This window comes from Papio anubis, chromosome 10 (genome assembly GCF_008728515.1).
Source record: "Papio anubis isolate 15944 chromosome 10, Panubis1.0, whole genome shotgun sequence".
Taxonomy (NCBI): Eukaryota; Metazoa; Chordata; class Mammalia; order Primates; family Cercopithecidae; genus Papio; species Papio anubis.
The window spans coordinates 86007406-86026923 of record NC_044985.1 but is presented as its reverse complement, the minus strand read 5'-3'; the positions used below and the strand labels follow the sequence as shown (position 1 = coordinate 86026923).

Genomic DNA, 19518 nt, shown 5'->3' with positions numbered 1-19518 from the left:
ACTTGGATTCTGTGCTTTTTCTCCTAACAAGGCCCTCATGTTAGATCTGGTCTTGGCCCACATCCCTAACTTCATCTGGAAGTATTCTTTGCCCTTCATCCACTTCATTCCATCCATACTGTCTTTTATTCCAACATGCCAGTCTCATTTCTTTTTTCAGACCTTTGTATTTACTGTTTACTTGCTGGAATATTTTTCTCCCAGATGTTTAGGTGGCTCTTTGTTATTCAAGTTTCACCATATATGACACCTCTTCTGAGAGGTCTTGCCCTGGCTAACCAATTAAAATAAGCCACCTGCAATCCTATCATATCCTTTTTTTTTTTTTTTTTTTGAGACAGAGCCTTGCTCTTGTTGCCCAGGCTGGAGTGCAATGGCACGATCTTGGCTCACTGCAACCTCTACCTCCCAGTTTCAAGCAATTCTCCTGCCTCAGCCTCCTGAGTAGCTGGGATGACAGGCGCCCGCCACCATGCCCAGCTACTTTTTGTATTTTTAGTAGAGATGAGGTTTCACCACATTGACCAGGCTGGTCTCGAACTCCTGACCTCAGGTGATCCACCCGCCTCAGCCTCCCAAAGTGCTAGGATTACAGGCGTGAGCCACCGCACCCGGCACCCCCTGCCTTTTTTTTTTTTTTTTTTTTAAAGAGAGAATCTTGGTGTGTCAGCCAGGCTGGAGTGCAGTGACTTGATCTTGGCTCACTGCAGCCTTGACCTCCCAGGCTCAAGCGATCCTCCTGCCTCAGCCTCCCATCTAACTGGGACCACAGGCATTCACTACCACACCCGGCTAATTTTTTGATTTTTTTTGTAGGGATGGAGGTTTCACTTAGTTGCCTAGGCTGGTCTTGAACTCCTGAGCTCAAGCAATTCTCTCATCTTGGTCTCCCAAAGTGCTGGAATTAACATGTGTGAGCCACTGTGCCCGGCGTCCTATCACATATTTAAATTTTTTTCTGTATAGCATTTATTGTTAGCTTTAAAAAATATTTGTTTAGAGTCTGTCCCCACTCCCACCCCTGGAATGTAAATGCGATGGGAAGACAGACCTTCTCTGTCTTGCTTACTCCAGAATCCCTAGTGTCTAGGACAGTGTTTGGCACATAACAGGCACTCAGTAGATATCAAGGAAGGCAGTGGGTTTGAAATCGGGAGGTCTTAGATCTGGTCCTGGCATTGTCCCTAAGTCACGTTTGTCTGTGATCAAGATCCTTTCCCTCTTTGGGACTTGCTTTTTTCATCTATAAACTAGAGGATTGAGGTAGATATCTCTAAACTCCCTTGTAGATTCATTACAACTTCTTTAAGCCATGGAGGAATCCTTGATATTTGCAGCAAAATAATCCCTCTATGCCTTTCAGTCTTCCAAACCATGCTTGGGGTCGGGGGACTTTTCTTGTCTAAAGGCAGTGCAAGGCTGGCCCTAAGCACTGGACAGTGAAGCCCTTGGACCATCCCCCTATGGCAACTGTTGCCCAAATGTCCAGTACCTGGCTTGTTCCTGGGCTTGTTTCGTGGCTTCTTCCAGAGCCAGTCTTGCTGCTTCCTCTTCCTTTTGCCTCCTCTGCTCTGCCTCCAGCTGAGCCTTCTCTTCTTCCTGTTTTCGCCGCTGGTACTCCAGTCGTTCCTCTTCAGCCATTTCCATCAGGCGTTTTTGTTCTTCTGCTAACTGCATTTCCAATTCCTTTTGCCTTTGCTTCTCTGCCTCTGCAGAATAGAAAAGGGGGTGGGCTCAGCAGGGATCAGTTTTGGGGAAAACAATTTTCTGATCCAATTCTCAAATCTGTGATTCTGAAGGACTCCCCGTGAGAAATTTTGTAGTTTACCTGCTAGCAGGCTGCCACATCCTCTCTGGGGAGTACCTTAGGCATTAATTTACTAATTTGAGAGTCCTTTATTAAGCACCTACTACGTGTAGTACACTATGCAGTTAATACAAAGCCTTGGAGAAGAATTTTTCCAGAGCCTGGTGTGTTTATGTGGTGGTATGAAGCTGGGTTAGAGAAGAGTGTCAGATCAGGGTCTAGAGAAACTTGGTGCTTCCTGGCCGGGTGCAGTGGCTCAAGCCTGTAATCCCAGCAATTTGGGAGGCCGAGGCGGGCAGATCATGAGGTCGGGAGTTCGAGACCAGCCTGGCCAACATTAGTGAAACTCCAGCTCTACTAAAAATACAAAAAATTATCTGTGCATGGTGGCGGGTGCCTGTAATCCCAGTTACTCGGGAGGCTGAGGCAGGAGAATTGCTTGAACCTGGGAGGCAGAGGTTGCTGAGATCACGCCATTGGACTCCAGCCCAGGCGACAGTGCAAGGCTCTAACTCAAACAAACAAATAAACAAATGATTTTTAAAAAGAGGCTGGCGAGATTCCACATATCAGCACCTGAAAGTCTGCCCTGAAGCTATCCAGATGTTTGTGGCTGTTTCCGTCTGCTCAGGAAGAGGCAAGGAGTAGGACTGTGTCTCCAATTTAGGTAGCTCCTGAGCAATGCCGAAAGGGCAAAGGGAAGGGCAGGATCCCAGTTCAGGAGATTGTTGGATTGAGAGCAGGACTCTGGAGTCATTTCCACAAGCAAGTCATTACTTTCTTATTTAGATCTATATTAACACACTATAGTCATACATAATCACTTTGAAAAAAATAGTTTATATATTATTTAGAGTGCTTAACACACTAACGCCTAGGATAGGAATAAATGAACACTCACAGTTGGATAAAAATGTTTCTGCCCCAAATAGAAGAGAGAGACAAAGAGCTCAAGAACCCCCTCACCGGCCCTCTCGGCTTCCTCCTGCTGCTTTTTTCTCTGTAGTTCTCGCAGTTTCCTCCGAAACTCCTCTTGCTGTTGCCGGGCTCTCTCCTGGGCTGCTTTCAACCGGAGCTGCTGCTTTCTCTCCTCCTCCTCCTGCCGCTGCTGTTCTTCTTGGAGTCTCTGTTTCCTCAAGCTGAAAAAACACAAGATGGTCAGGGAAATGGCAGAAAACACTGAGGCATCCTTGTGAGATAAGCCAACAGACAGTGCCCATGGGGGAGACTCTGCAGCCCACACGCCACAGGGAGCACCCTATTCCCAGGAGACTCAGTTTTCCAAGGGAGGCCAGGATTGAAGAGCAAAGAGCCCAGGGGGCTTGAAACCAGAAGCCTAGAAGTTTCAGTGCACAGCTCTGTGCTCTGGGGCAGGGGTCTTAAGTTCATTTTTCATGCTTATGATTTTGAAACTCCTGCCTCACAGGGTTGTGAAGATTAAATTGCAGTTGAGGCCTGTGAAAGGGCCTAGCACGTTGCAGACAACAAAGTACAGGGGCTTGACAAATGTTTGCTGGACTGAATCTCAGAGCCTTCTCAAGAAGATCTCAGGGTCATCAATGTGAGTAACCCTCACGTGGGGTTGTAAACTTGACAGAGAGTGATATTCAGCAGAGTGTATCAATCAGTGCACATGGTTGAGACGCTGCAGCTTATCTCTGGTCAGTGTTGTTCCTAGGAAAACTGAGGATAGAGAAAAATGACATACACTGTTTTAACTTCAGGGCATGAGTGTTAGAACCAAACATTGCCCCTAGGGGAGGTCAACCGCTGCCTTTTTCTTCTGCTTTCTAACATGGCTGTAGTCTCTTTGGCTTGCCCGACCTACCGGATCTCTTCTGCATGTCTCTGCTGCTCCAGCTCCAGCTCCTCCTCCATCTTTTTTGCTCTCTCCAGCTGTTCCTGCTGGAGCTGCCTTTGCTCTTCCTGCTCCCTTCTCTTCTTCTCCACCTCCAGCCACCTCATCTCAGCTTTTTCTGCTCGAAGCCTGTCCCAGGAAGCCTTCTCCTGCTCCCTCTTAGTGAGGAGGGCCTAAGAAACCAGAGTATTCTCAGTGCAATAAACAGATGGGTCTGTCTCAGCAGTGAGCCCTTCTCCACCCAAGATAGTGTTGTCTCTAATCAAAGATGGAATCACAAAAGAGACTCCACACTCTACCCACAGCTGCATAGACTTAGCCGCCACCAGCTTGGACTTTAGGGTCCGACTGACCTGGATTCAACGCTCTCTCTTACTTGCTTTGGGATTTAGGGATCACAACTTAAACTTCCCAATATTGTCTTCCTCATGGTCTATTGCCAGGATTAGCTGAAATAATGAAAGTGCCAACATAATGTCCAGTACATGGTAGGTTCTAGAGTTCTCATCCCTGGCTGCACTTTAGAATCACCCAAGGAGCTTTCAAAAATTACTTGTGGCTGGGTGCAGCAGTTCATGCCTGTAACCCCAGCATTTCGGGAGGCTGAGGTGGGAGGACTGCTTGGGCCCAGAGGTTCAAGGTAACAAGTGACCTATGATCATGCCACTGCACTCCTGGGTGGCAAAGCAAGACTCTGTCTCAAAAATATAAAAACAAGGGGCCAGGCATGGTGGCTCATGCCTGTAATCCCAACACTTTGGGAGGCCGAGGTGGGCGGATCACCTGAGGTCAGGAGTTCCAGGCCAGCGTGGCCAACAGGTGAAACCCCATCTCTACTAAAAATACAAAAATTAGCCGGGCATGGTGGTGCAGGCCTGTAATCCCAGCTACTCGGGAGGCTGAGGCAGGAAAATTGCTTGAACCCAGGAGACGGAGGTTGCAGTGAGTTGAGATCTCACCACTGCACTGCAACCTGGGCGACACAGCAAGACTCTGTCAAAAAAAAAAATTTTTATATATATATATATACGAAAACAAAACTACTTGAGGCCAAGACTCTACCCAGACCAATGAGAATCTCTAGGTGGAAGGCCTCAGTTGTTAAAAAGTTCCTTGAGTGATTCTAACATGAAGCTAGAGCTAGGAACCACAGGTTCTAGATAGAAGTCATTTTACTGGCCGGTTGCATTGGCTCACACCTGTAATCCCAACACTTTGGGAGGCTGAGGTGGGCAGATCACCTAAGGTAGGGAGTTCGAGACCAGCCTGACCAACATGGAGAAACCTATCTTTACTAAAAATACAAAATTAGCCAGGTGTGGTGGCACATGGCTGTAATGCCAGCTACTCGGGAGGCTGAGGCAGGAGAATTGCTTGAACCCGGGAGGTAGAGGTTGCAGTGAGCCGAGATTGCGCCATTGCACTCCAGCCTGGGCAACAAGAGTGAAACTCCCTCTAAAAAAAAAAAAAAAAAAAAAAAAAGAAGAAGCTATTTTACCAGGGGAAAATTTTAGGTTTAAATGGGTCAGACTCACATTTAATCCCATAGAAACTCACCTTTCCAATGGAAGGTTCTTCTTTCAGTTTATATGAAGGTTGTCATAGCTTTCTTTTTCTCCCTAGTGCCTCTTTCTCAGAAATATGCCTATGAAGGGAACCTTGAGAGGCGAGCCTTCCAGGAACTCTGTGTATCCAACTCAGAGAAAAACCTCCTTGCTTTTTAGCCTTTGCAGAGGCAGCATAGTGCTATGGATTGACAATAAATCTAAGAAATGCTGATGATCAGGCCGGGCGCAGTGGCTCAAGCCTGTAATCCCAGCACTTTGGGAGGCCGAGACGGGCGGATCACGAGGTCAGGAGATCGAGGACCATCCTGGCTGACATGGTGAAACCCTGTCTCTACTAAAAAAATACAAAAAACTAGCCGGGTGAGGTGGCGGGCGCCTGTAGTCCCAGCTACTCGGGAGGCTGAGGCAGGAGAATGGCGTGAACCCGGGAGGCGGAGCTTGCAGTGAGCTGAGATCCGGCCACTGCACTCCAGCCTGGGTGGCAGAGCGAGACTCCGTCTCAAAAAAAAAAAAAAGAAATGCTGATGATCTCGCAGGTTCAGAAAAGTTTTGCCCATAGGTTAAAATTTTCATCTGTTGTGCAGAGCAGAATTGTGTGATCCAGGCAGCTGGGAGGGACTGAGAACTATAAAGGAAAATCTTCCTGGAATCCTTTTTGGAAGTCCATGAGCCATAAAATAAGTAAATAGATAATAATTTAAAATGGTGACAAGAGTCCTGAACTTGGAGTCACAGGACCTAAGCTTAAGTCTTGGCTGTACCACTCGATGGTTGTGCAGTTTCTGGCAACCTGCATTTAACTCTTTCCAGTTTCTATTTCTGGATCTGTAAAATGGGGCTAATCACACCTGGCTCACAAGGGTGGTTGTAAAGGTTAATGTAACATGTGTGAGTTTAACTGTAGTGGCTTAGCTGTGTGTGTATTTGTAGTGTTTAAAGCTACTTTGTAATTTTTTTGTATAAGATGTCAAAATGAAGTTCAGTACCTTAGTCTCAGTGGAAGAAATAGTAATTTATTCCAACAGCAGAGGAAAAATGGGCTGTTTTGGTCTTACTGACAGATGACGTATCTATATGGCATTCTTTTTTAGTTAATTGCAGGGATTTTCTTTTTTCTTTTCTTTTTTTTTTTTTTTGATTAGAGATTGAGTCTTGTTCTGTTGCTCAGGCTGGAGTGGAGTGGAGTGGCATAATCATAGCTCACTGCAGCCTCAAACTCCTGATCGCAAGGAATGCTCCTGCCTTGGCCTCCCAAAGTGCTGGGGATTACAGGCATGCGCCACTGCACCCGGCCTAATTGCAGCAATTTTCAAGGGTAATTTTTCCTTACACTCAGTTTTTCTCTTCAGACCTTCACATTAGAATCAAGGACCCTGGAACCAAGCGACTCTTACACCTTGTGTTTTTTTTGAGACGGAGTCTCTCTCTGTCACTCAGGTTGGAGTGCAGTGGCGTGATCTTGGCTCACTGCAACCGCTGCCTCCCGGGTTCAAGTGATTCTCCTGCCTCCCAAGTAGCTGGAATTACAGGTGCGCAACACCAAGCCTGGCTAACTTTTGTATTTTTAGTAGAGATGGGGTTTCACTATGTTGGCCAGGCTGGTCTTGAACTCCTAACCTCGTGATCCACCCTCCTTGGCTTCCCAAAGTGCTGGAATTACAGGTGTGAGCTACCACGCCCGGCTCAAAAGCACCTCGTAAAAGCAGGTGTACAAGCTGTGTACAATAGGTGTACTACACACCTATTGTAAGCTGTGTACAAAGGTGTACTATACGTGTACAAGCTGCTTCTCTCTGTTCCAGCTGTATACTGCAGAAACGCAGATTAGGAAAGCAGAAATTTCCACAGCCTTTGGGAGGCAAGTAATAGATGAGCCCTAGCCTAAGTCAAGGAAATATGCTCGGCTCTGACAGCCAGTATCCATGTTTCCCTGTAACCATGAGTCCTGTACTTCTCAGAGATGGGTGCTGTGCTCATTTCCTATTCTTTACAGGGTGGAGACTTGCCCTGGCAATGTGCAGGCCTCACAGAATGCATCATCATCTCAGAGGGGCTTTGCTACCCCTGCATCTTTGATTAGGTCTGGCTTCTTACTGCGGTCAGAAGGTACCAAAGTAGAACAATAAGACCATTAGGTAGTTGAGCTGTTTTAGTAAGCGCAATATAATTAGGGGCAGCTTTTCCCACCTCTGCAGCCGTGCCAAGTGAGAACAGAACTTCGTCTGTCAAGCTGAGGACATCAGACCCTACCTTGGAAGGGTCCTCACAGCTTCTCTCTTCTTTAGATTCCATGTTGCCAGTGACAGTTGCAATCTGGGAGGGTGATGATCTTCCATCTACAGAAACTTGACTCTCCTGGGCATCATATTTGGGAGAAAGCCAAGGGTCCTCTACAAAGGAGTCTGAAGCGAAGGAACCTCTATTTGAGGTGTCTTCTGTTTCGTCAGAGTTGACATCAGGCCCACTCAGCTCTGCCGCTGTCTCCAGATTTCTTTCCTTCTGTGTCCTTTTCCTTTGGGGTCTTGTTTTTTTTTCTAATTTTTTTTTAGCCTTTGAGTCCTTTGACTTTCCTGGGGGAGAACAATTGGGGATAGAGATATAGCTGAGTTAACTTAATGTGATCACTAGACATCCTTTTTAGTAACTGTTTTTTTTTTTTTTGAGACAGGGTCTTGCTCTGTCGCTCAGGCTGGAGTGCAGTGGCACGATCATGGCTTACTGTAGCCTCGACTGCCTGGGCTTGTGATCCTCCCACCTCGGCTTCCTGAGTAGCTGGAACTGCAGGCATACCACCATGTCTGGCTAATTTTGGTAGTTTTTGTAGGAACAGGGTTTTGCCATGTTGCCCAGGCTAGTCTCAAATCCCTGAGCTCAAGCAATCCGCCCACCTCAGCCTCCCAAAGTGATGGGATTACGGGTGTGAGCCACCGTGCCTGGCCCCTTTTTAGTAACTTTTAAAAGTTAGCATGCAGTGGATTCACCTGGGGTGCAGATTCCTGGCCCCAGCCCCAGAATCTGGTTCAGTGGGAATCCATATTGTAACAAACACCCCAAGTGTTTTGGGAAGAGTAGTTCACAGACCACCCTTTGAGAAACTACCTTATCCTCTTTGGATCAACTGACATTCAACCGTCTTGCTATTAAATAAGTTCTATTTCAGCTGGCGTGGTGGCTCACACCTGTAATCCTAGGACTTTGGGAGGCTGATGTGGGCAATTAATGAAGTCAGGAGTTTTAAACCAGTTTGGCCAATATGGTGAAACCCCATCTCTACTAAAAATACAAAAATTAGCTGGGCGTGGTGGTGGGTGCCTATAATCCCAGCTACTCGGGAGGCTGAGGCAGAAGAATTGCTTGAACCCGGGAGGCGGAGGTTGCAGTGAGCCGAGTTTGTGCTACTGCACTCCATCCTGGGTGACAGAGTGAGACTCTGTCTCAAAAAAAAAAAAAAAGTTCTATTTCACTCTGACTTATGGAGGGGGCAGGACCGTCCAGAGGGGAGGCTTGTACACACAGCTGGAAAGTCATGCCTTGAGAGTCTGACTTGAGGTTGCAGCTTGGTAACCTGGCAAAGTTCAGCCTTCCGCACTCTAAGAACCCTTCCTTCGCTTCACCTTTGGTGGGGGCACCACAAGTATTTCCTTTTCCTAATTCTGCTAATGCTACCCAAGTCATGGGCTACAAAAATGTAAACTTAGCAAGAGATGAACAAGCAAATCTCAAAAATAGGTTTCGCTCAGGAGCATATCCATTGCTGTCCTTTCTGGCAGCACTGGATTTGTTTGGAAGGTCTTCTGAATCATGTGGGCAGTAAAGGATGGGTGTAAGTTTTAGGCTAAAGAAAGTCTTCAGAAGCAACAAAATCCGAGTTCCTGGTTAGGTTCAACCTCGGGAACCAAGACAGAAACCGTAGCTTGGAAGATCATTCAACACTTGTGGCATCCTTCCCCTTCCCAAATGCTCTCACTACCCAATACTCCGATTATGTGATATAGTTATTATTTTTTGGAGGTAGTGGCAATAGAATCTGTTGGGAGTCAAATAGGAAAGGACAAACCCTGGGTCTACCACTTTACTGTCTGATCTGCTTGATATTATGTAAGTCACCCAACCTTGCTCAGCCTCAGTTGCTACATGAATATAATAATAACACTTCCTTCCTGGAGATGTTGTGAGGATTTAATGAGATCACATATACAGAGTCCTAATAGAGTAGGTATTCAGTAAATTGTTATTATTATAATTTCCTTTCTTGGTGATCACAGGCCTCTAGGCTCCCCGCTTTCCTGTATCTCTGTCTATTAAGATACTGACATGACGTAAGCCTGCAATACCATCTTAGCTGTAGTAGTCAAGGAGACTCAAAACAGAGAGTTTGTCCGGTAGGATCCATGCTAATTATCCATACTACCTCCAGACCCCTAACAGAAGTCTTCTCCAGGTTGTTACTTGCAGGCACACTCTCTTACCAATGGCAGCCTCTGCTTCCCCGTAGACCTTTCCTTCTCTCTCCCTTTTGGGTCCTTCGGTTTTGTCTTTCTTGGGTCTTTTCTTTCTCGTGGACTTGTCAATCAAATCCCTCTCCTAAAGGTGAAAAATCAAGGAAGGGGATCATGACATGTATAGGAAATGAAAAAAATCCATCAAAGAAGATTATGTCGAACAAGGTGACAGACTGGCTTAGAATGGAATTTGTGTGGGTTCTAGGTGAAGTAGAAGAGTGAATCTTAGAGAATGCAGAGCCGATGGGGAGATTCAAAGGTTCAGCCTTTGATGTAAAACTGCTGGGTATAATTTCATAAGAGGAAAGAGGAAGAAAAAACACTTAGGGCCTGGTTCCTTTCTTAGTTTCTAAATCATGATCTACAGAGCTGGGTCAAAGTGAAACAGTTTTCACCTTTGGTAGATTGGTGTTGCCATGATTAACGGTTAACTATTCTAAATCAAAGCCAGCTTTATTCACTGCAGAATTATTTGCTAACTTTCAGGAAACCTCAGGCAGATGACCACAACTATGTCAGTCTTCACTTTTCCCCATGGGCTAGAACAACACAGTGGTTCCTCTTAAGAGAGGATGGCAGACTACCCACTCAGTACCTTTGTAGGAATTAGAAATGGGGCCGGGTACAGTGGCTTATGCCTGTAATCCCAGCACTTTGGGAGGCTGAGGCAGGTGGATCACTTGAGGTCAGGAGTTCGAGACCAGCCTGGCCAACATGGTGAAACCCCGTCTGTACTGGAAAAATACAAAAATTAGCTGGGAGTGGTGTCACATGCCTGTAATCCCAGTTACTCGGGAGGCTGAGGCAGGAGAATCGCTTGGACCTGGGAGGTGGAGGTTGCAGTGAGCCGAGATCGCCCCACTGCACTCCAGCCTGGGCAACACAGTGAGACTGTGTCTCGGGGAAAAAAAAAAAAAAAAAAGGGAATTAGAAATGATGTTCCATCCTTCAGGAGGATGCAGCCCAATGTGGCTGTGCAGGGCTTGGTAAGCAGACCCCAGGCTGGACCTCAGTGCCTCCCTCATCCCCTTTATCAGGTGCCCTCATATAGTTAGCAATCTATACAACTGTACATGGTATCCTTGATGAACTCCAAGTAGGGCTTTCAGACCAAGCTTTTAGGGGTTTACACTCACATGACTGATGCTGGCTGATGTCTCCCGGCTAAATAGTCTTGGTTCAGCCTTCCCTTCTCTTTCTCTTGGAAGAAGAGATGTATACACAGCGCTCAACTTCTTGGGTGACTCAGGCCCGTATCCCAGAAGTCCTTTGTGTAGGTGGTGTATATCATAATCTCTGCCCCTTTGAAAAGAGCAAACCAACAGGACCAAAACTAAAGAAAAACTCTGGTGGAAAGAAAGAGGGCAAGTGAACCAACATCGAGCACCTGTTCTCTGCAGGCACTGTGCCTGACATTTGACATACTTAGTCAACTCTTTTTCTTCTGCATATCCTATGGTAAGGAAGATTAGAAAGATTGGTCTTCACTTTTGGGGTTTCCTCAGGATAAACCCTAAAACTTAGACAGTGGGAGAAATAGTTTGCTCTTTGGAGTTGCATATTTATGCTTTTAATTGAATGGCATATAATTATTTAACTGAAATTTCTTCTATCAAAGGATTAGCTGGAAAAAGAAAGTGACCTTTAAGAAAGATTGTGTTAGGAACATGTAACTATCCATTCATTCCTTTATGCCCTCTGAATTCTTTTTTTTTTTTTTTTTTTGAGATGGAGTCTTGCTCTGTCCCCCAGGCTGGAGTGCAACGGCACAATCTGGGCTCACTGCAACCTCCACCTCCCGGGTTCTAGCGATTCTCCTGCCTCAGCCTCCTGAATAGCTGGGATTACAGGCACCTGCCACCACGTCCGGCTAATTTTTGTATTTTTAGTAGAGACAGGGTTTCACCATGTTGGTCAGGCTGGTCTCAAACTCCTGACCTTAGATGATCCACCAGCCTCAGCCTCCCAAAGTGCTGGGATTACAGGCACGAGCCACCATGCCTGGCTACATGCCCTCTGAATTCTATCCTTGATCAAATTCAGCCACTAAAAGGTCATGTGCTGTGTTGGTTTTATCCATTGTAGAATTGCTGTCACTCGCTGTTTGCCCTGATGATAACTGACTTATGCCCTCTGGGTAAAAAGGACACTGAAAAGCAGCCACATGGATTGCAGTGACAGCAGCAATATCAGCTACTGTGTGCCTGCTGTGTGCCAGGCCTGGTTCTGGGCATTTTATTTTATTTTTTTAGCTAAATGAGTATTCTCTTTACTGTGCTCTGCTAGTACACGGCCTTACTGTAGAAACTTGAGAAATATTTGTTGAAGGAGGTGAATGGAATTTCCTGTAAATATATGAGACTTTAAATCATTCAATGTCACTCTATAAAAGCCTATAGGAGAAGTCTCCTTTAGAATTTAGTGCTTGGAAAACCTTTAATTTCCCTGAGGAATAGCTATGCTGCAAATGAGAACCACAAACCTGATCGTTTTGCTATTTTTTTTTTTTCCAGAAATCTCTATGTCAGGAATCCCTCTGTCAAGCCTTAAATTAAGTCACAAAGGTTATAATGACTTCTGTGAAATGTTTGTGTTTTTTTCTTCTGATTTAAAATTTTTTTGTGTGTTTTTTGGTGGGGCTGGTTGTCATAAGCATTTAAAATACATTGTGAGGAAAGATCAGGTATAAAATTCTAAAAATGGAGTTCCTCTGGTGGCTGTCTTATTCATCCAAGTGCCTTTCCCCCTTTATTCCTGGGGAACACAAAAACTTTTTGACCCAGGAGGGAATCCTTACATTCCTGGGCAGGTGATGGCGGGTTCTTAAGTCATCGAGGTTTTCGGGAGGTCACAATAGGCTGCAGTTCCAGATGGAAGCAGAGAGGCCACAACAGCTGCCACTACCGAAGGTACTTAAGTGAAAACACTATGCCTGACAGGCCAGGCTTGCAGTAAGCACATTAGTACAGTACACAGGAAGCACTCAATACAGGCTAGCAATTGTTATTAATATTGGTGTTAAGATTATTAGCATTATTTATTTTACTCAGAGCTGATTGAATGCTGAGGGGAGAAACCCAGGTTGAAGTAATAGATTTCAGCTTTCTAGGCATCTCTGTAGATCTCAGATTGGACAAATGGAAAGAGCTGTTCCCACATGGTTAGAGTTAACTTCACTCTTTACCCAACCAGCCAAATAATAAGGTTTAGGTAGGAAACACATCACAATATAATCATCCCCAAGAATCTTTGTTTCTTAGACAACCGTTTAATTTTGGCTGTCGGAGCACAGTGTCAGCTGAGAACTCCCATGCCTGTCTGAAAAAACCAAACTAAATCAATTAAAAATACAAACAAAATAAAAGCAGAGAAGCCCATGTTATTACAACTTTGAATACTTACACCTTTTGCACAATATCTGCCTCTGGGGTCCGGATGTGCTCAGTCTGGGAAGCCCTGAGAGAGTCAAGGGTCATACTCTTTGGCTCTGAATCTGTGAAAACAGAGTATCAATCAATAAAGGACAACAGGCAGCTATCCTAGCAGGAGATCAGACATGGAAAAACGTCTACCTGGTGAGTAGCCAAAGGCACGTAAATTAGAACAATGACGTAGGCTATACCTAGAAAATTAGCAAATACTTCAGAAACCAGGGCTGACACATGGCAAGTAACATTAAAATTAGTATTAAAATATCCTTTGGGAAAGTGATATGACAGTATGTATTGGCAATCAGAAAAATGTTCTAGCCTTTGATCAGGAGTCTCACTCCTGGGTGTTTATCATAAGGAAAAATTCAAAAGAAGAAACAAGCTTTTGTATCAACTTATGTCTTATTAAATTACTTTTTTTTTGAGACGGAGTCTCGATCTGTCACCCAGGCTGGAGTGCAGTGGTGTGATCTCGGCTCGCTGCAACCTCTGCCTCCTGGGTTCAAGTGATTCTCCTACCTCAGCCTCCTGAGTAGCTGGAACTACAGGTGTGTGCCACCACACCCGGCTAATTTTTATATTTTTAGTATAGATAGGGTTTCACCATATTGGCCAGGCTGGTCTTGAACTCCTGACCTCATGATCCACCCACCTTGGCCTCCCAAAGTGCTGGGATTACAGGTGTGAGCCACTGCGCCCGGCCAACATTACTATTAATAATGAAAAATTAGAAACAGCTCAACAAGGGAGAAGGGGGAAGTAATATATGATACATTAACTTGACATTTAAAATTATGGTTAAAAAGACAAATAAGCAATATGGAAAATACGATATGACAAGTAAAATTTCATTATAAACTACAGAATAGTGTGTTAGAACTCTATAAAATCTGGATGGATACGAACTGGAAAACACAAAAAGGAAATAATAGATAACATTGGGAAGTTTAGGTGTGTTGGTATATTTTTTCCTAAAGGTTGTAACATTGAAAAGCAAGTTGATTTTAAAAAACAAATGTTAGGCTCACACCTGTAATCTCAGCACTTTGGGAGGCCAAGGCGGGCAGATCACCTGGGGTTGGGAGTTGGAGACCAGACTCGTTAACATGGTGAAACCCCATCTCTACCAAAAATACAAAATTAGCTGGGTGTGGTGGTGCGTGCCTATAATCCTTGCTACTCGGGAGGCTGAGGCAGAATAATAGCTTGAACCTGGAAGGTGGAGGTTGCAGTGAGCCCAGATAGCACCACTGCACTCCAGCCTGGGTGACAGTGTGAGACTCTGTCTCAAAAAAAAAAAAAAAATATATATATATATATATATATATATATATATAGTTTTATATATATATATATATATATCTGCAAAAAACATTTTTTTTTTTTTTCGAGACAGAGTCTCGCTCTGTTGCCCTGGCGGGAGTGCAGTGGCACAATACCAGTTCACTGCAACCTCAGCTTCTTGAGCTCAGCCAATTCTCCCCACCTCAGTCTTGCAAGTGGCCACTACCACAGGTGTGCAACACTATGCTCGGCTAATTTTTCCTATTTTTCGTATAGACAGGGTCTCACTACATTGCCTAGGCTGGTCTCGAACTTCTGGGCTCAAGCGATCCGCCCGCCTCAGCCTCCAAAAGTGCTGGGATTACAGGCATGAGGCTCCATGCCTGGCCAAAAAACAAATGTTATCTTATGAGGATATGAGGCAGGGTTACACAGGCCACACAGCTAGTGGTCTTTGCTGGGTGCTCTGAAGACCATGTTGGGTTACTCTTTTAGAATGAAGAGTCTCCAGACTAAGACTTCATATTGGACTAGTCTACATCTTATTTTAGTTACTTTAAATAATTTTTTGATTATGGAAGATACATTTTATTGCAGAAAAATTGGAAAACACACACAAAAAAAATCATAAAGAAGAAACAAAACTCCCACAGTCAACTCATAACTATTAGAATGACTACAATTAAAGACTGACTGTACTGAGATTTGACAAGGATGTGCAGGAACTGGAACTCTCATCTACTGCTGTTTGGAATGTAAAATCGTACAACCACTAAGGAAAATAATTTGGCAGTTTTTTAAAAAGTTAAATATATACCTGCCATACCATCCAACTGTTCTACCCCTAGGTATTTTACCCAAGAGAAATGAAAGAAATGAAAGCATAAATCCATACAAAGACTTGTACACAGAGGTTCATAACAGTTTTATTTGTAATGGTCAAAACTGAAACAGCTCAAATGTCCATCAAAAGACAAACAGATAAACTGGTGTGTATATATACAATACAATACAACTCAGCAGTAAAAGGCAATGAACTATTGATATACCTGGCAACATGGATGAATCTCAAAATAATTATGTTGAGTGAAATAAATTATACGAAAAAGTACATACGGCTGACTGGGCGCGGTGGCTCATGCCTGTAATCCCAGCACTTTTGGGAGGCTGACGCAAGCGGATCATCTGAGGTTGGGAGTTTGAGACCAGCCTGACCAACATGGAGAAACCCCATCGCTAGTAAAAATACAAAATTAGCTGGGTGTGGTGGCGCATGCCTATAATCCCAACTACTCGGGAGGCTGAGGCAGAATGGCTTGAACCCGGGAGGTGGAGGTTGTAGTGAGCTGAGATATCCCCATTGCACTCCAGCCTGGGCAACAAGGGCAAAACTCCATCTCAAAGAAAAAAAGAAAAAGAAAAAAAGAAAAAAGTACATATGGCATGATTCCATTTATATAAAATTCTAGAAAATGCAAACTAATCTATAGTGACAGAAAGCACATCAGTGGTTGTCTGGGGATGAAGGAGGCTGGAATAGGGGAGGTATGAGGAAACTTTTGGGAGTGATGAATATTGTATTTTGATTGTGGTGATGGTTTCATGGGAATTGTACAGTTTGAAAAGGTCTAATTTATTGTATGTCAATTATCCCTTGATAAAGCTGCTTTAAAAAAGTAGCAAGAGATATGTTAACACAAGGAAAGTGCCTAAACTAGTGCCAGCACACGGTAAAAACCAACAAGAACAAAAAAAATCTCACCATGCTCTCTCACTCTACCCATATACAACTATTGCTAATATTTTGGTGTATTTACTTTCATGTATATATAATGAATATCATATTTCCATATAATTGATTTGTGTATATTCAATTTTAATCTACTTTATATTATAATTTTCCCATATAATTATTCTTAAAAATTTTTTTTTTTATTTTTAGAGACAGGGTCTCGCTCTGTCGCTCAGGATGGAGTGCAGTAGCATAATCACAGCTCACTGTAACTTTGAACTCCTGGGCTCAAGGGACCTCCAACCTCAGTCTTCTGAATAGCTGAGGCTGCAGGTGTACACCACCACACCCAGCTAATGTTTTAAAATTTTTCTTTTTGTAGAGACAGGGTCTTGTCATGTTGCTCAGGCAGGTCTCAAACTCTTGGCCTCAAGCAATTCTCCTGCCTCAACTTCCCAAAGTGTTGAGATGACAGGCATATGCTGCCACACCTGGCCTAAATGTTCTTAAAAATGATTTTAGGCTAGATGTGGTGGCTTATGTCTATAATCCCAGAACTTTGGGAGGCTGAGGCAGGCAGATCGGTTGAGCACAGGAGTTTGAGACCAGCCTGGGCAACATGGTGAGACCCTGTCTCTACGAAAAATAGAAAAATTAGCTGGGCGTGGTGGCATAAGTCTGTCATCCCAGCTACTCAGGAGGCTGAGATGGGAGGATCACTTGAGCTTGGGAGGTTGAAGCTGCCGTGAGCTGTGATGGCACCACTGCACTCCAGCCTGAAAGACAGATTTTTAATATAATAATATAATAATATAATAATCTGAAAGATTATTAAAAAAAATTTTTAATAGCAGCACAGTATGTTATCGTATGAATATACCTTAAATGACTTAACCAAACATGTAATTTAAAATATTCATATTGCTTCTATTTTTTATAACCATAAAGAACTTTGCATAGACTATCCTTGAAAGGAATTTTTATTTTGTTTTGTTTCTGAGACAGTCTTGCTCTGTCGCCCAGGCTGGAGTGCAGGGGTGTGATCTTGGCTCACACCTCCTGGGTTCAAGCAATTCTCATCCCTCAGCCTCCTGAGCAGCCGGGATTACACACATGCACCACTATGCCCAGCTAATTTTTTGTAGTTTTAGTAGAGACTGGGTTTTGCTATGTTGGCCAGGCTGGTCTTAAACCCTGGCCTCAGGCAGGTGGTCCACCTGCCTCGGCCTCCCGAAGTATTGGGATTACAGGCGTGAGCCACAGCATCTGGCCAGGAATGTTTTGATTATTAAAAAATTTACTCTTTGTTCATATTTCTGATTATTAACGGATGTACTTTAATTGTGGGTTTAGCAGTTTATCAGGATTTATAAGTGTCATTTTAAAAACAGTCGATTTAAACCATGTAGAAATAAGTATGCAAAAAGTCAGCAAAACAAAACATACTTTAAACATGTTTAAGTAGATAGATTATCTGAAATTCTGGATTTTTCAGTCACTTCATTGTTATGCTATAGCAGCCAAGTAATTTTTCTTTTTTTTTTTTTGAGAAGGAGTTTCACTCTTGTTGCCCAGGCTGGAATGCAATGGCGTGATCTCGGCTCACCCCAACCTCCGCCTCCCGGGTTCAAGTGATTCTCCTACCTCAGCCTCCTGAGTAGCTGGGATTGTAGGCACACACGACCATGCCCGGCTAATTTTGTATTTTTAATAGAGACAGGGTTTCTCCATGTTGATCAGGCTGGTCTTGAACTCCCGACCTCAGGTGATCTGCCCACCTCGGCCTCCCCAAGTGCTGGGATTCCAGGCATGAGCCACCGCGCCCGGCCGGCAGCCAAGTAATTCTTAACTTCAGTTGGAGTAAGCCCCCTAAATCCAGCTTCGTTGAAGATTCCACCTTCTATATTATCCTCTGTCATTTGGCCTTCAAAGTTTTCCTTTAGGGTTAAGACGGCTGTATGAATGGCATCTTCAAGTTCCAGATCTTCATTTTATTTTTTCTCAAGGGAAGTTTTCCCATTCACATAGTTCTTTCCCATTGCTGTGGCTTTCCATGCCAAGTAAGCTCCAGATGGATCTGACTGAAATAAATATGGTCGTCCCTTATTCCAACCACAAACAAGTAAAGAAACTCCAAATGAACGAACACCACCTGACTGAGTACATTCTTACATCACAGAAGCTACTCTCTGTACTAGGTGAGCTGTGGGAAGGGGCACTTGGTACACAAGATAGTATTGTTGAGCTAGTTTTGAGCTCTGTGTACATCTCGGTCCACGCCACTGTACACCAAACCTGTATGCTTGATAATTGGTCCCACTTTGTGTACACTTCGCTCATCACACAGAATGAATTTCTGTTTTTTCTCGGTTGCTATTTGCAGCTTTAATTCCCACTGACAGGGCTCCTCCAGGTACAGCAGCCGAAGTGTATTCAATCTAGACAAGTTTACCAGAGCGGCTGAATGCAGTTAGCGAAAAGCTCCGCCATCTTGACCCGAAGAGCCAAAGCACAAGGATGTACAGTTTTGAAGTCACAATGCCTACTGCCAAATTGTTCCCCAGACAATTTGTACCAATTTGAATCAGACAGACACAGATTCTGGTCTGAGGGAGCTTACATTCCAGTGGGGAAGATGAATATTAAAACCAACCTCAAAACACAAAACTGTTTTTGAAAGGAAGACGCTAATACTCAATTCGTGCCTTTCTCTCTGAGAAGTAGATTCTTGCATGAATTAATTTATTTATCCTCAGTTTTGTTTATTTGAAGATGTCATGATTTTAAAGAAAGATTTGAAAAGAAAAGGTCACCCATTATTCCATTGGCATCATTCCCTTAATACTACAGTTAATCTATTTTTCAATGTTAGATTGTGGTTTCCCCACCCAAGAGCTTCTTTGCAACTTTGGTTTTCTTCTGCTTCTACTCAGGTTCAGGGAGGTGTTCACTGTCTCACAAATCAACCTCCAGACTTTAGAGGGGCACAAGATTATTAACGAGCAAAGGTGGTTGAGGAAACTGGAAAGGTTAACTGGAGCTGTACCTTGGAATTTATTTTGTCTTGGATAATATGTAACATTAACAGAGAGCAGAAGCTAATTAAAGTATCTTAGTGTCAAAGGGTAGTTCTGTGAGGGTTTCTTTCCTTAACATGGCTGGCTGTGAAAAAACTCTCACTGAAGACTTTCACTGCTCTTCACAACTATTTTGAACTCAGGGACAGGGCGATAGAACCAGCAGAGGGCGCATTTGTATTGACCAAAAGCTGAGGCTCTACATTGGTGAAACTTCCATTGTGACTAGAATTGAAACCTTCCCAGTTTTGGGATGTGG

At 44.0% G+C, this 19518-nt stretch overlaps 1 protein-coding gene and 1 pseudogene across 3 annotated transcripts in view; both read right to left on the bottom strand.

The window, feature by feature from the left end:
* KIAA2012 (KIAA2012 ortholog) overlaps positions 1-19518 on the bottom strand; it is a 140207-nt gene that overhangs the window by 7315 nt on the left and 113374 nt on the right. For 2 of the 3 annotated variants that reach the window (XM_021923887.2, XM_017946794.3), the window contains exons 16-22: positions 13138-13228; positions 10872-11037; positions 9703-9817; positions 7484-7803; positions 3636-3838; positions 2774-2946; positions 1493-1709 (exon numbers count right to left, since the gene is read on the bottom strand). In XM_021923887.2, coding sequence (XP_021779579.2) covers positions 1493-1709; positions 2774-2946; positions 3636-3838; positions 7484-7803; positions 9703-9817; positions 10872-11037; positions 13138-13228 — 1285 coding nt within the window. The other variant, XM_031651451.1, reaches the window with a different exon arrangement.
* LOC108581481 lies at positions 17480-18821 on the bottom strand (annotated as a pseudogene).